Raw genomic sequence first — 17,337 nt, 5'->3', positions numbered from 1 at the left:
TATCATAAAATATTGTTAATTGCTCAACCAGGTACTGTCGTATGATCGGAAGCATTATTTTTCTTTACTGCCGAAGAACCGTTTATCCAATTTCGTACTACTTTTTTAACTTGACCCCGTAGCTTTTCTAATTCCGATTTGTTTCCGTCATAAAATTCTTTACAAATTTTGCAAAATACCACCCTAACTTTTCCTTCTGTTCCTTCTGTTTGATAACCTATAGCAGGTAAATTCCACTTTTTAACTGTACCTTTCTTCACCATGATTTATATTCGCAACGACAGCGGTAAACAATAAGCATTCGATGAAAGAATAACTTTTGCGTAACAATTCAGCCAGTATTTACAAGGTTGCAAACTTTTTACAGTTCACAAGAGCATTGTCAGGGCATAAAATAGCTTGCGTAATGCTCCGGGCTACCGCCGTATGACACGATGAAGAAGCGCATAAAATTTCGTTTGATTAAAACACACAGCAATTGCCGCCGCAATCCGAGGTTTGTTGATTTGGCGACGGCAATGTATTTGCCGTCGTAGATTGAAGCTAATTTCGAGGGCTGCTACGGTGTAGAAGACTTTTTAAAATTTCAGCGAAGTCACTCTGAAAAGCTTTCATCAGACCAACGACATGCGCTTGAAGAGTCAAAGCGCCGTGTAGCTGCTTAATACGCCGCATAACTGATTAACTTCCACCTAACGAGGTCGTGTGGCTTCTTGCGTCACAATGCTCTGGGCACGAGTCGGAAAACTTCTACACTAACGCTATTATTTTCTGCTGTGCAAAGTTTCACTAGGCTTTTTCTAGGTTTATTTTTGCGTATCAATCATGTGAGCGAACGTGAATTTTCCCTGGGCCTTTTCTTACTGTAATACCAAAACTTAACAAATTTTGCTGCATCTTGCTGTAATAGCCTACTCGTATAATCTAATTTTGTAACCAACCTTACTTTATCAATATTACTCGGAGATCAAAGCCAGACATTGTGACGTAAGACTTGAACTAAATTGCGCGTGATTAGTGTAGAAGTACCGGTACTCTCATCGATTCTTAGCGAAGAATTCATCTTTGTTACGCTGATTCAATGTCATCAATCGTTGAAGCAATGTAAAATCGAAAGTTTTCCTGCTTAAATCGAAGCTAAGGGATATAATACAGTATTCACATTTTGTAGATGCGCGCTGGAATGCGCGGGAAATAATATTTTTGCAACAATTGTTCATGCTATGCAACGACGATTTGTATCGCTAGTTCCTGTGTTATTTCTCGGCGGACAAATATGACCGATCTAGATGGTACTTCCCGCGGACATCACATGCTGTGACGGCGGACATGACCGCCGTGTCCGCCGTGAATTTCGAGGCCTGGATTACTTACTTGGGAACAGCACATCCTGTCACGGTTTACCTTCCGTTAGACATCTGGTCATGGCTGACCTGCCACAAGGACATCTCACCACAGGGTACATCTTACCACTAAACAACTTGACGCAAATGCCTTACTAATCCGATTATCGCTTAATGATCATAGTATGCTCATGGCTTGTTTAACTCGAACCTTGGACAGCTGTTGATCCTTTTTAGTACACAGCAACAGGGTAATTTTAAAACTTGTAATTCCAATTATCAGTTGATTTTTGATGCTTTTAGTATTGTATACATACTATTGATGTAAAATATTGAATATCGATTAAAACTAAACAGTTGCCTCCGAACCTAAACTGCACAAATGACAAGGAATAAAAGGTTTTAAGGCACAGTTTACAGCTGCGACAGGATGTCGTGCACTCTGCTTGCTTATCTAGTAATAAAAATAAATAACTTTAAAGTTTGCTTAAGGTAATCACAAACGTTTCAAGCTTATGGTCATGCACTGCTAAATTGTTAATTTTAAAAAGTAAATATCCTCGTCAAAATATTACTTGAAGGCTCAGCACAGTGTCGATACTATTACCACAAGCTTTTATCTCAAGCAATTCATTTGTTGCAGCTTTTCGAGGCTGGAAAAATATCAGGCTTTCGTATGGCTGATCTCAAAGAAAAATACTTAACTCTTCACAATCAGCTTATTATGTAAGTACGGTAGTGGTTGTTTTTCTTTTGTAATTTGTGGAAAGCTGTCAATGATCTGGAACTTTACAAGTTACATTTTGTGGAAAAGGAGCATGCTTGTGGAAGAGAAACTCTACGTCTGAACTATCTTAAATAAAACTAGAAAATAATTTAATTTCATCAGCAAAAAAACTTTCAAAACAAGGAGCCTAGATTTGATGAGCAGAAGCAGATTGATTTAACTTGGAGACAAAGGTCACATATAATTATGAAGGTGCTGTTGAAAGCTATAGTCTACCAATCATCAGTTTAATTTACTCAGATATTAGCCTACTATTACAATCTTAACTCTTCTCTGGTTTAGAAGATTATTTTTTTGTAAATCAAGAAGTAATATATGGCTGATAAGCGACTTAACCTGCTTGATTTTCTGGCTGTGCTTGTTTTGATGACTAGTGAGTGACTTGAGTTAGACAGCTTTCTTCAGTATAAGAAAGATATTGTTTACAGAACAAGGAAGTCAGAGAGCTCGCTTCTTCAAAAAGCAAAATGTTTCACAGATGAGCTTGAGAAGCAAAATCTTGAGTTAGACAAGGTAGAGCGAGAAAGTAGAAAACTAGAACAGTTTTTAAAATTGTTAGCATTTGAAAAAGTTTTAAAAACTCTATTCACACAGTGATTGCTATTTTAATCAGTTTAGCTATTGGTACCAATGTACCGGATTCAATCTATATGTAAATTGTGAGCTTAATCCTTTTGGTTTAAGTAGCAGGCCCGCATTTTCCAATCTTTTTGTCATCGCAAAACCCCTGATTTACTTTGTCACGAAACCCCCCCCAAACAAAAATGTGGAAATTATGAATTGTTTGAAAGAAAATCAAATATTTCATTATCACACTTCAAATAGTAATTAGAACTTCAACAGATTAACAGTTATTACAAAAGTTACAAAGTGAGAAATAACCTCTTGGCCTACTTGAAGTGTGAATGCAGCAAAAATTTAGAATGACTCATCTATACACTGAAGCAAGAAATCAAATATCTTAAAAATGAGGAACTGTCGCGGAACCCTTTACACTCACAGAACCTCATTACATGTTCCACGGAACCCCTCTTGAAGAGCACTGATGTAGGCTAGGCTATAGCCTTTTGCTTTTACATGTCAACACAACACAAAAACGTCACAACATGTTACAAAAACATAAATCATGTTTTTGAGTGAATATCTTCAACCATTCATGAAGCAAATGTTCAGACTCTTTCACTCTTCAGTGACATTTAGAAAAAAGTTGTTTTAGTCAAGTTATGTCATGAAGTGGTGGTTGACCACACAGTGTATCATAGGGATTGTAGATCATAGGGATGCGAAACTTCATCCGCTTTTGGCTTATCCGCAACACTAGAAGGGTTACGTTTTTTTCTAATTTACAAAATATTTTACTTTTTATGGGTTATATAAGAAGAGTTAAGTTGGTTTTAAAGTAATTTAAAGTTTTTAGTTGAAAGCAAGCCTGCAGTAAAGCGTAAAAAAAATGTCAAATTGGCAATTGACCCTTCTAATGTTGAAGGAACAACGGAGTTGCGCGTCCCGTAATGTACCGTCCCTAAGTGTATCATAGGCCTAATAATTAGTCTGCTGCGAGTTAATATGCAATCAATACAAATAAGTAGCCTATCATCTATGTAAAGAAATCTACAGGCAAGCCAATGAAAATCTTGTTTGCGGCATTTTCATGGGAAATGGAGTGGACAAGCATGAGGTTTGACTTCTGATTCTTGTACATTAACCATTATAAATGGAATGATGTCAAATCTGAATGCGAATACATAGTAGGCTATATGTTTTGTTGTAGGCTATATGTTTTGTTTGTAGGCTATATGTTTTGTTTCAAACACTATACCGGTACTTTGATATTTCAAGAAGTAAACATTCTACTTACTAACATGAAAATTGAAAAAAAATGTTTCGAGTACCTGTGTGGAGTATCAAAACAGTTTTTTACTCATATAACCTTTGTTGGTATAAAGCAGGTGGTATGGCTCCAAGCTATTTTCTTGTAAAGTCAGACAATAGGTGAAAATTAGTTTCTTAAAGGTGGTATTTTCCACCGCGCTGAACCGTGACAAGGTTCTCATGCCCCTGTTTGTCATTCAAGCTCCAAGAGAGATTCTTGTCGTTTTCCAATGCTCGGTGGCTCTGCAGCAAAAGCACCACCACTCCACCTGGAAAAATCACAGAAAAAAATTGACTTCGGTAGGCTAATGCTTGTATTAATAGCGGCAAAAATCTGGACAGGATAAGTTACAGTGGTTTTACTTTATCTGGACAACTGCTATTATTTAAAATTCATTTCAAACGACCACTTCAATGACCAAATCATTATAATAGCTCAACATTCCACAAGAGTGCAAACCTGTATCTTGGACTGCATACGACCAATTGAAGGGCCTAGAGCAAAAACGAGATATGTCAAAAATAGCACTTTTGAGAAAATGAAGGTTAAAGTATATCGTTGTACCCTGCTTTCTTCTTGGCATTATACAAAATTTCATGGTTATGTGTCACTCCCTAATGGTTGTTGAATTGTGCCAGTACAGTTTATTGTTGTTTGAAAACAAGTTGCGTGTCTTTATTTTGCGCAAGAAATGACATACCACCTTTTTGCACAACAATTTATTCACATCAAAGGAGATATGTCGCACTCAAGAACAGGATTTCAAGAACAAAGCAAAGAGACAATCTATTTCTTGCTTAGGCTGTTTTAAAGAAGTTCGTTTAAGTTGTTTGGATCTTTTACGGTCATCCTACTCTTCAAATTTTTCTGTATCACATTGTACGAGACGCTGGTAAAACCAGTGATGTTGGTGAGGAACAAAAGGCATTTGCTTCTGAATATCAGCAAACTTTTTACTGGAAGTTCCACGTGAGTAGTTTTGGTGCAACCTAAGGGAATCAATGCTGAAATCAGCAATTTTTCTTTTATGCTTAATATCCAAAGATTTCCATTTTTCATCTTCAAAATCGTTTTTATAGCAAGTTGTGCTGAATTCCTTGATAAACATCACACTAACTTTCTGAATGGAGAATTCTTCCTTACAGGTATTCTTGCTCCTTTTAAGTATAGTCCAAGTTGTTCAGGCAGCAGTTTAAAGTCATAAAAACAGTTTGCCATGTCATAGACACGGAATTTGTTTGGATGTTTTGTGTCCCGCATGGTAGTTCTATAATGCTCTGGCAAGTACATGTGCTGATATTTTCTTAGCTGCTTCTCAATGAGACCAAAGTCTCTGCCGCAGTCCATGTAGCTATGCCCAACAATCGGAAATTTATTACAAACTTTTTTGAATCTCTCCGTTTGAACAAGAAAGTACCAGAAAGCTTTCATAACAGTTTTTGTTTTGACCTTCACAGGAATCCGACCAAGCTATTAGCGTGTCATCGTGTACCTCAGCTTCTAACATAAAAGCATAGAGTGATGAGATGATTTCATTCGACCCTCTGTCTCCTTCATTCTCTACCCAAGAGTGCATGAATCGTTTTTCTTCCACATTACTTGAATCATCATTTTTTCGGATCAAATGATCTCCGAAGTTCCCACATCCAAAGTTGTCTCAAATGAAATGCAACAGATGTAGATATTTTTGGGAGAGGCATTGCTTGTTGTAGGTCAAAACTTATAAAAACGATTCCGGGATTGGTTCTTGCTTCCTCTCTATCTTTTTTCATTTCTTCTTCTGCATTTTTCTCACACACTTTGTGTTGTTCCAGATCTTTTCTATCAAAATTATCACAGGTGCTGCAGGTATCTGATTTTGGAGATCCGAAGCCCAGTTTAAATTCTGTATTGAAGATGTGCCTGTAATATCCTTCTTTAACAAACATGCCATCGTTTTCTTTCTTCGGTAACTTATCAAGGTATTCCTGGTACATCCTGGTTATGCTCAAATGAGGTGGTAAATATTTTCGAAATGGGTTTTGCTTTCGACTGTAGTGTGATTCGTCAGTTGGAAATGATGCTATATGATTTTTAACATTATCCACTATTGCTTCTGGGATCCTGTTTGATCTGTGTGCATGCTTTCCTCTTCCATCAGGTTTCGGACTTACAGTTCCCTTTTTTATTTGAGCATTGATAAAATTTATTCTCTTATCGCTAACCACATAAATTTTAGTCAAGGCCTTTTGCACACGTATGCTTCTTTCATATGGTTATTTTCATTCAAAGCTACTTTAACTTTGTATCGGAATGACATCGCATGATGCTTTACTGCTCTTTTTTATGTCGAGGAAAGACGTTTTCAATGCATCCAAATAGAATGTGCTGCTGTGCATCATGACTTTTTCAATAAAAGTCTGTGAAAAGTTGATGCCTTGCCTAAGAATCAATCTTTGTGGACTTGTGGAGCACTTCAACCTACATTTCTCAGGACAAAGCTGATCTTCACATACTTGCTTCAACTCCCCAGCATTGCGCCTCCTCTTTTTGATGTTTTTAATCCATGACACCGGGTTTCAGGTGCGGATCTATGGGGGGAGCCCAAGGGCCCCGGCCTCCCGAAATTTTGTGAGAAATTGTTGAATGGTTTGATATGCTTCTAAACAGCTGATATTAGTCCTACAGCGGACTTACAACCCCTCCTTTGGCACGCGTGTGACGTCACGATATTGAGAATGATGCTTTCAGTCTCTATGTCTCTAAGACAAAGTTTGCCTAATTTTAAGCGAAAATGCATTAAAAGAGCAAGTTTTGCCAATACCAAACGTTCAAACATCTCAGCCAGGAATTAGCAACAAGAAAACATAGAGATGTAGCTTTATTACCGAAAAAATGCCGAAGAAAACATGATCTTATCCTTTTGATATGCCACCGGACAGCACCATTTTACAGGAATATTTATACCCATATTTTTGTTGAAAATGCTCTCAGAATGCACCAAATTCAAAGTAATTTTTCAAAATTTTCTGGGGAAGCCCCCCAGACCCCCCGCCGCTGGGTGTCGCTTTTGGCGAACACGCCTTCGGGCTTCGCCCGCCGGCCGTCAAAACCCACAAAATTCCTGGCTACGTCACTGATTGTTCATATCTGTTTTATCTTTTTCTTACTTTTTAATTCATTTTGAAATTTTCTGGCCCCCCCCCAAAAAAAACTCCTAGATCCGCGCCTGCCAGGTTTCTTCACTTCTATCAAGAGCCTATAGCCTCACGTGCTGGAAAATGAGCTGCTTGCAACACTTCATTGAACACGAGATAGTGTTTCCAATAAAAAAACAAATCATTTCGAGAATGCTTTGATGCTTTGCTTGGATAAGCTAGGGTTTGCAGGTTATATGTTCAATTCTTGCAATCTGTTACTTGCAGTAAGGATATATGTCAGACATATATCCTTTTTGCGCTAAAATGATAAAAAAATTATGTGACGTATCTCCTTTTTCCTTTTCCTATCTCTTTCATTTCTCAAGATACACATACCAGGGTTGCCAGATTGGCCTTTTTAAGGCTAAATTTCTCGAATTTGGACTTTTTTAAAGTCTGTTGGCCTTGGAAATTATACGTTTGGCCTTTTTCTAGATTTGGCCTTAAATTTGGCCTTTTTTTAAATTTACTCTTCAAAATGCATAATAATCAATGTTTCTCATATATCGTAAGCTTATCAGATGAAACCATATTCACTATTGTTCAATACATGTTCTATGCTTGTTTAATAGTCGTAATGTGATGCCGGCGCCGAGTCAGACCGTCAGACTGCGTTCACCCGCTAAGGCAGCCAGTGGTGCCAGATGTCACCACTGTAGCGGATTAAAACTCATCCGATACAGTCCTTTTATACTTGCTACCTTTTGGGCTACTTTCAGAAGTATTTTTGCTACAATTCATTAAAATCCGGTACAAGTCATAAAATATCGATAAATATGAATATTATAGATATTATTTTGGAATTATAACGTCAACGTTCAAAAGTAGGTAGCCGATACAGAAACGTAACGTGTTCACGTTTCGATCGATCGGTAGTCTAACACAACCGCCGGCTTGCCAGCCGAGTAGCTTACTATGTGCAAGGTGAAGATATTGCCAAAGCTAAGCAACATTTCTACACATGAAAAACCAAGAAACACCTAAATAAAATACCAAACTCCTCTTAAAGTTCTCTCCCTAAATTTGTCCATGAAGTCAGTGATTCAGAAAAAGCAGCAGAAACTGATCTTAGTTTAACCATAGAGGTTTAACCATAGCGTGCCATGCATCTATTCGCTCAATTGATCGCATTGGTGATGTGGGAAAGTATCATGGTAATATTTTCACTAGTTACTGCTGTAAAAACAAAGCCTAGAAACAAAACACAAATTCAACTATTGGAAGTTGTCATAAGAATTCGTTCTCACCTGTTGGACCAAAAAATGTGTTGCAAAGATTTCAAGTGCACCCCAAATATGATGGAATTGCACAACAGTGAGAATTTGTATAGTTCACCAGAAAATGAATAAACCAACTATTTAGAAGAAATTCTTCATTAATCCAATAAAATATAAGTAAATTTGTTAAATATATGTAATTATGTATATATATTTCATTATTTTTAATATAAACAGGTAAATATCCATTTGGCCTTTTTTATCTAATTTTTTCCTTGTTTTGGCCTTTTTTTTGTATTATTTTGCATTAAGACCTTTTCATAGTCTGGCAACCGTGATTACAATGCTTATTGTATCTTGTTTGAGTTTGGCTTGATTTTTGACCTTTCTTCTACCTATTTGGCCTTAAGTTGGCCTTTTTTCTTGGTGAGTTTGGCCTTTTTTGCAAATTTCAGTCTGGCAACCCTGACACATACGGCCATTTTACACAAGACGCGCAGCAGGCTCATGAACTTCCTGACGTGCTTAACTCAAATTTGGTAAAAATTGACATACCTCCCTTTTGCAGTTGGCCCTTCAATTGTGTTTCTAATTACTTTTACTAATCAACCTGGGCTTGGTTGGTTTTGGACTTGGTACTTGTGTTATGCTCATTATAAGCGTTTGGGCTAATTGTACCATCAGCCTAACTCACAACGAGTTAGCTTTTTGAAACATTACTTTTATTAAATTTACCAAAACGCGCCATAGGCGGAGGACTTCCCAGACAATATCGACACCGAAGTTGGCACTCTTCGTCACGATTTGTTGATTTGTTATAACGATATAGAGCAGTTGGAAGGGAAAGACTATGACGACCAATACAAAATAAAATCGTAAGTCTGTATTGGTGTGGTGTTTACAATAGCTTTTTAGGCGTAAACGTTTTTCATTGGTCCGATCACCGATTTAGCCTACGTATGATAGTCTGAATGTCAACAATGTGTTTTCAATACCGGTATTACAAAAACATTATTGTGCGTTTTTCCTATATCTTTTGCGGTTTTAAGACTAACGTTTATGTATGCACATCATAAAAGTGCGATTATGAATGTTTAAACTTGGATTTTTATAGTCTACGTCTTAATAATTATATTGAAAAAGTATATTTTATTTTCATTTTACTATCAAGAAAAAACTTAGCTACTTCAGTTAAGCTTATTCTTTGTATTTGCATATGTACTTTTTTCTGTTTGTAGTTGTATGCGATATAGACCTTTTATAAACAATTTTCTTATCTAGGTTTGACTTACTTATTTTTTGGTCTGTGTTATATGTCAGGGCAGGCGTTCTGTTGTCACCGGATTAGTTTGTGTTGAAAAGTTGTTTAATATGTCTTATTTTATCTTTCTAAAGCACATAGTGGATTAAAACGCCCATTCATGAAAAATGAAAAGACAAAGCTTTCAAACAAACATCAACTTCTTTCATAATTAAGATTAAAATCGTTGCAGGCTCCAAGAAGAACTTTGTGACCTCAATGACAGATATGACCGGATTCCTACAAAAGAACAGATTGAGCTAAAGAAACGTAATATTGATCTTCAATGCGAACAAATAAAAAAGGAAATAACTCAGAGGACTACGGAACTCAAAACACTGAAAGTAAACTCTTATAAAACGTAGGGTCGTTTGCGGAAAGCACTTTGGACTATGCAGTATGCACTGCCAAGTAGGCTGCTGAAGTAGCCTACGAAATCAATGTTGCTTTGCGTTTTTCAGATTAAAATTTCAATTTCATGCAAAAACTACTCCCAACTAGCTGAATATTTGCAAAACCGTATAGGCTACAGCACAGTGATGCCATTTCGAATTATACTTTTTTTTAAAGAAGTGATTAATTTATTAAGCAAGTTATTTGGCACTTTACCAACCGGAAAATTGAGCAAATTGGTAAATATGGACCTAAAATGAAGTAGCCTATCATGAATCAGCCGCCACCAGAGCAGCCTACACCAAAGTGATGTTGTTTTCTGTACGGATTCATGCCAAGTGACCCTAGACTAATTTTAGCTATTTTATCATGTTCCTATCAGGAAGATTTTGATGCGAAGTGTCGTCAATCGACGCTAGAAGACAAAGAGTTGGATGCTCTTCTGGATGAGAAGGATTCTCTCGAACATGAACTGAGCCATCTTCACGCAATACCTATCCACATCGCAAAGGAAATAGAAAAAATAAACAAACATATGGCGTAAACTTTCAACTTATAGGCTAGACCAGCGGTTCTTAACCTTTTGCCGTGTTGTTACCACCTTGAAACTACCAACCAGTTCTCGCACCCCCTCCTAGGATTGGCTGAAAAGTAATAGTCGCCTACAGTTCGAAATTTTTGTTGAAACCTGGTAAAACAACTTTGCTTTTTACGTCATATTATAACAAACTTTGATAATTCAGCATCCCCGCCCCACCTAGGCACAGGCCTCGCACCCCTTAGTGGTGCGTGCACCCCTGGTTAAGTACTCCTGGGCTAGACTAATAAAACTTGCTGATCTTGTGTTTTTATGTATGATGGCAGCGGTAAGCGATAGACAACTGATTCAGCATGTGGCCATCATCGGACCACCACGCTGACCGTGTATGCTTTTTTCCTCTTTCCAATTTGTTTGCGAATTTTAGCAAGCTACCCCAGTAACACGTGTGTGCATCTGTATCAAGATGAGCTTTTCTAATCCGAAATTTTACCATGTAACTTCCTCGGCATGTTTTAGCCACATTTGTGTGTTATTCTACGGTTTTTTTGTTTTTTTTTCAACTTTGAGATTTCTTCTCAATGCTTGGTAAAAACAACGAAAACTGTGTATTTTTTACCTAGCTCAAACAATTGTTTATGCTTGTTTTGTCACCTTTTCTTTAACGTGTTGATAAGAGTCACGTGATATTGTGCTTTTAGTTGGTATTGTACGTTTGGACGCATTGTGGTAAAAGATGAAATGATTCCACGGGAGGTGAAAAATGTTTTAATTTCTCATTTTTGGACACATTTTAGTGACACCGAAAAGTTGTCTAAAGAAAAGGACGACTCTTTGAGAGAAATTGAAGAAGAAATCAAAGCAGTTGAAAAACAGAGATGCAAAATAGAAGACGAAAGAAGAGAGGTGATATGCAGTATATGTGCCTCAAAACAAGTTCCTGTTTCATATTAAGATTTTGAACAATGTCAAGGTTTTAAATACAAATGTACCAGATAGTATCCCTTAAACATACTCATGGACCGAAAGCAGATAAGTGAAAGGCTGAGTTTTAAAGTCGTTTTTAATTTATTCCATTTTTTTCTCTTTTTCCAAACCGCTTTTTTTGTTTTTGAAAAATTAATTCACTTAAAGACATACGAACAGATCAAATACCTTGTGTTAACAGGCTAATGATACGGTGCTACAACAAAAACTTCTTCTACAAGGCAAGGAGAGAGATTATGAGGTGTTATTGAGGGAATATGAGTTTGAAAAGGAAAGAGAAGCTTCCTTGCTCGGAGATCGGTTCGTTGAAATTTGTCAGTGTTTTTCAAAAAAAAAAATCTAAACCAGACTTGGATAAATTCCTACATAATTTCAGTTCAATTACATTATAATTAAATCTACACCATCAAAATATTCTCTTACATTAACACTATGCTGAAATTTTTAAATTGATGTTACTTTCAAACACGTAATTAATCACAAAGTTTAATTACAAAATCAGATGTTTCAATATTTATGCTGATCAGTTATTTGTTAGTTGTTTACATTATCAAAGCAAAAGCGGTTGAGTTGCACTGCATAAACATGACGTTGTGAAAAATGTCTGTATCCTACTTAGTACTTACTGTATCCCAAAACAACAGTCTACTCAATCGGATTGCAAGACAAGAGGTAGGGTTCGCTTCGAATTCCTTTCCATTGAGCGTCGTATCTGAATGTTTTTATTGTTTTATTGCTTGTAATGGCTTTTTTTTGCATGGCTTACGTGTAGCCTATTTTTCGATCAGCTTAATGGTTTTCTACATAGTTTTGTGATACCATGTAGCAGTTATAGCCAAGAAAGTGGTGGTGTCGTAACAGTGTATTAATTTGGTGCTAGTATCGAAATTAAACTATTGCATTTTAGCCTGTTGCTTTTGTTGTTCATGTGCTTAGTTAGGCTGTTTAAAGCACTCAAGCATGCACCCATGTTCGTTTAAAGCGCAGACGTTGAATCAATGTAAAAATGGCAGATTTTGTTATCTGAGTTTGGAAACTTTTTTCGTCATCGATTTTGTTTTACATACTTTTCTCAGCGCCTCCTTGAGCTTGCACATGCGGCACTCGCACCTGGAGAAGAAGAGTGTTCACGAAATAATGACGAGAAAACAACGTGAAAAAGACCGAATTTTGCGTCAGTTAAAGAAAGTAAATCTCCAGTTCTCTATCACCAGCGATGCGTTGACTCACCAGAGAAATCTATTTGAGAAATGCAAAGAACAGGTTAGAAAAAGTGTCTTTCAGTTTTAGTCAAAGCCTGACTCAAAAGTTAGCTAGTTGTTCAATAATTAGTTTCGTTTTTCGGGCGATAACCCAAAAGATTATAAATCTTGCTGTAGATGAGAAAGTAATTTTACAAAACTCAACGTAGGTGAACCTAAGCCATTTTTGCAAGGTTTGTAGCCTATTGGATTTTCAATATCTTGTAGTCAAGAAAAATACATATAGTTATACAAAATCACGAAAACAACAAAAACGATATCTTGAACATATGGTGTATACAGGGGCGTAGCTAGCGTAAAATGTCTCGAGAGAGGGACAATAGGTATTTGAACATGCCAGTGAGAAGGCAACACACCCAGAGGGGGTCTGGGGGGACTCCCCGAAAATATCTTGAAAAAAGTCTTATAAATGTGTTCTGAAAGTACTTTCGGCCTAAATAATTAGTCTGTTGACTATACAAAAATATTTTGAGGGAGACAACTGCCCTCTTTACCCCCCTCCTGACTACGCCCCTTGTTGAATGCTGGTTCTGAATAAAATTGTCGACAATGTTTACAAATTTATTATGTTAACTGCTTAACATGACAGTTATTATTTGACTTTTCAGCAGGCAAATGAAATTCCTCAAGATGACCTCTTGCACGAGAAGCGCCGTCAGCTGCAGTTGGAGGTTGATGATTTGAAGCGAAAGCTCGGTCAGCAGGTGGCACCCTAGAGCCAGTGATCTGCAACTTTTTCATCCGACGGCTACGACAACCCAGACAGCAAATCAGTTGTTTTTACATTGATTCAACGTCTGCAAATTGACGTTGAATCAATGTAAAAAACGACTAATTTTGCCATCCGGGAAGCAACGATTAACAAAAAAAAGATAAAGTTGTTTATAAAATAATTTACTATTTCTATCCGGCCCTGTAGTTTACGATTCAAGGCCTAGATTCAGAAGGTTAAAAATAAAGGGGAAGCTTTTTCTCAACCCCGATTTACATCAATAGAAATTTATATAGTTCGTTTTAAAAATTTCTTTAAAACTTTGGCCAGGGCCGTGTTAACCGCGACCGGGGAGCTCTAGTACAGAAGTTCGATACAATCAACAGTTAATTAAATCATACAAAGCCGTATTTACTGCTTTCCAAACCCTCGAATGGGGCCTACCTCTAACTACGGGCCCAGGGGCCCACTCATATTTAGTTCTTGTAGCGTTTTTCGTTTTGTAATGTTACGATTTTTTTATTTTTGTAAGGGGCCTACCTCTAACTACGGGCCCAGGGCCCCACTCATATTTAGTTCTTGTAGCGTTTTTCGTCTTGTAATGTTACAATTTTTTTTATTTTTGTCAAAAAGACTTGCTTGCTTCGCTCGCTCAACCACATTTCGTTCTTCTCGGCGATATTGAGCAAGCATAGTTGTGGATTAAGGGAGTGAAAAGTTTTTTGTGTCTAAAAAAACTAACAAAATGATGCAATATTTCGAAGTAAACACTGCTCAGTCAAATAGCCTAATTAATTAATAATAATTAAATTGATAAATTTCAATTGAAATAAGTTCTGAAGTGAAAATGTTATTTGTAAAGGTGGGACAACCTCAGGTAAAATTATCAAAGTTCTAGTTTGCTGAAATGCGACAACACCCTAGGGCCTAGGCTATACAAACTTTCAAGAAATAATTTATTGAAATCTTTCTGTGGTTGTAAATCGAATTTTAATTTGTTGAATTTGGTTACATACTAAGTGAGCATCTTGACAAAAAAAATATTGCTCCTAAAAATGCCTAAAAGAGACCAAAACAAGATTCTATTTGCCAAAATTTTCTGAGGGGCAAGCCCCCATGAAAACCCCCATGAAACCCCCCCATCTCCTTTCCGTTTCATTTATTTGGACATTTACTTTTGCATTGCATTGTTTAATTATGTTATAAATTTTACTTTGTTAAAACTCTGATCCTTTCTCAACTTTTTTCTAGATCCACTTCTGCATTGTGGGCATAGCCTATTAACTACCTTTTTCTATAAAATCTCAAAAGTTGTTTACTCTTTACTGAAATGATAAATATACATTATTTTCCCTCATTGAAAGACTTTGCCGCCTCAAACGCTTTCTGGTCCTATTTTTATGAGCAATTACTAAACATTGGGGCAGGAACCCGAGATAGCGCTCACACGGCCCTGTCTTTTGCTACGGTAGCCTACAATTGAGTTCTTGTGAAAGCAGATGATTGTTTTTTAAGAATGCTAACACAACAAACGAACGCATCAAAGTGGAAGACTCGATCTTGCTGGAAGAAAAACTGATAAAAGAACAAGAACATTATAAAATAATAGTTGGTGAGCTTACCCGACATGCATTGTTTAAAGTCGACGAAAGGGAACAAAGAGCAAGGGACTACATGAAGGCAGAGGTATTCTGGTACAAAAATCTAGTTTTTGGTTTAAGAAGTTTTAGTGATGATCAGTAGCATATGCTCAATTACATTTGAATTTGCTTACAAGTTTTGGGTGTTGTGATTTTTGTGTTTCTGTTAGACTATCTAGGCTTGTGAGGTGGCAGCTTTCATGTTTTTTTAACGTGCGGCATTGTCACATGTTTCATCGATAGTGGACATAGCGCTCAGTTTTGATTGTTACTGTTCTTCAGATTGGTTTAATGCAGCAGTAGCGAAGTTTTGTAGTTGCTTTCGATCCGTTGGAGTCTCAAATGGTTTAAATATTGTAAAAGCTGTTTTAACCTTTTCTCGGTCTATGTAGTAGTAGTCCAGTTTTAATCCGGTGATGTCCCCGCTACCGGGGGTGGCCGGATTCACCTCCAAGTGCCGCAATCGCCTCCACATCGATCTGTCTAACGCGTCTCCGTCTACAAAAAAGTAAAACTTTTCTGTTTCGTATGTTTTTAGAAAAACGATTTTAGAGTGACTGGCGCCACTTTTGCATTGAGATAAGTTTGGGCGAAGTTCCATTTCTGTTTGCCAGAAGTTCACTCATCGTCTTTTTATGTTCATCGCAACTTCATGATTTATGTCACAGAATCTTCGTTTTTTATCTTTCATTTCATATCATTAATTCCAAGTGTAGTAAAAGTTTTCCACTTAAAACTTTCGATAAAATCACCCATAATATATATCTCTCAGGAAGACTTACTGCTCATAGTGCTCATGATACAACTGCCTCAGTGAATACTTTCCAGCACAACAACAGCATAGTTTTTATGCTAAAATGTTTGTCGTTCGGTGTATCTAGATGTGGGATAGGCTACTTAGCCATTTTTGTTGTATCCTGTGGACTTGAGTTTGCAATCAACATCTTGTAGAACAGTTCAAGTTCACAATGCTTTGTCATCGGACCAAAAAGACATTATTTTTTTCAATAAATATCCAATATATTGAATGAGTTACGATAAAATGGAGATTTTGTTAACCCACTGTACGTAGTAAGGCCTAGCGTACTTTTTGCATTATAAGGCATGGACTGGTTTACGAGTGATTGATAGCTTGATGACTGGTAGCTGGTCTTGCATCCGGCATTTAGTTCGCAGACGAATGTATTTAGTCTGTTTATTATTTATCTCGTTCTACACATTGTTCAATATATATAACTCTTAGGTTCAGTACTACCGAACTTTGCAAGAACTGAAAAACTCTGAATTAACGATCTGCGACCACAAGAAGAAAGTCTCTGAAGTGTTGGTGCATTTGCAAGAATTTGCCAAACTTTATGACGTCATTAAGGTAAATACTCTGTTGAAGTTTAAAAAAATAAAACAATGATTTCTGTTTTATGTCGCTTTAACTCCTGGTGATTTGAGAGACAATTTCAGTTAACCGAAAGATGACATGGGTGAAGCTATGGCTACAAAGGTTGTGTCGCTGACTGCGACAACAACTTGTTTGTTAATTATAAAGAGCTGTATCAATACGATAATAAAAGAAGTACTACCATACCTACGATAATATATTGCATGAATAATGAAATAAAAAGCTTATATTTTGTTATTAGTATGCCTGGTTGGCAAAATTCACCTATCGTGATTAAGTCACAATTATGCTCCGTTTGTAGACATGTGGGGCTAACTTGGTGTGTTTTTTGTTTTCTGGTTATGCGTTGTTTTTTGATTTATTTGCGCAGAATGAACGTAACAAATGCGTGAACCAGATACAAGCCAGCAAGCAAAAGTCGGCGGAGATGAAGGAAAAGATCAAAATTCTTGCCAACGAGATTGAGATACTCAGAACAACAGTCTCAAATATTGAAAAGTTTGTCATTTTACCCAGCTACTGTATTTTTCTAAAAGTCAGTCTCTTTATTTTTATGCCACGTTCTTCTTTTTCGACTTGACATATTTTGTTTCAGGCAGTTTTACAACCGGATGTCTTTGCTTGACCAACTTGGTACACTTTTGGCAGACCAAGATCTCCACTGTTCCTAGCTACCTAGGACAGTTGTGAAAAATCCCACTTGTATGATA

The 17,337-nt window shown here is 36.9% G+C and overlaps 1 protein-coding gene across 2 annotated transcripts in view; it reads left to right on the top strand.

Annotated features, from left to right (window-relative positions):
* The window catches only part of LOC145787697 (coiled-coil domain-containing protein 146-like), a 32,003-nt gene that overhangs the window by 2,337 nt on the left and 12,329 nt on the right, over nt 1–17,337 (top strand). Inside the window, exons 2-13 of one of the 2 annotated variants that reach the window (XM_082599498.1) lie at nt 1,987–2,069; nt 2,559–2,643; nt 9,150–9,274; nt 9,893–10,043; nt 10,475–10,632; nt 11,428–11,536; nt 11,799–11,917; nt 12,694–12,880; nt 13,491–13,583; nt 15,107–15,277; nt 16,475–16,600; nt 16,998–17,125. In XM_082599498.1, coding sequence (XP_082455624.1) covers nt 1,987–2,069; nt 2,559–2,643; nt 9,150–9,274; nt 9,893–10,043; nt 10,475–10,632; nt 11,428–11,536; nt 11,799–11,917; nt 12,694–12,880; nt 13,491–13,583; nt 15,107–15,277; nt 16,475–16,600; nt 16,998–17,125 — 1,535 coding nt within the window. Of the gene's footprint in view, nt 1–1,986; nt 2,070–2,558; nt 2,644–9,149; nt 9,275–9,892; nt 10,044–10,474; nt 10,633–11,427; nt 11,537–11,798; nt 11,918–12,693; nt 12,881–13,487; nt 13,584–15,106; nt 15,278–16,474; nt 16,601–16,997; nt 17,126–17,337 lie in introns of both variants that reach the window. The other variant, XM_082599497.1, reaches the window with a different exon arrangement.

The sequence above is a fragment of the Aplidium turbinatum genome, chromosome 18 (assembly GCF_918807975.1).
Source record: "Aplidium turbinatum chromosome 18, kaAplTurb1.1, whole genome shotgun sequence".
Taxonomy (NCBI): Eukaryota; Metazoa; Chordata; class Ascidiacea; order Aplousobranchia; family Polyclinidae; genus Aplidium; species Aplidium turbinatum.
The sequence above is the reverse complement of the archived record's forward strand: the minus strand, read 5'-3'. Positions and strand labels throughout refer to the sequence as shown.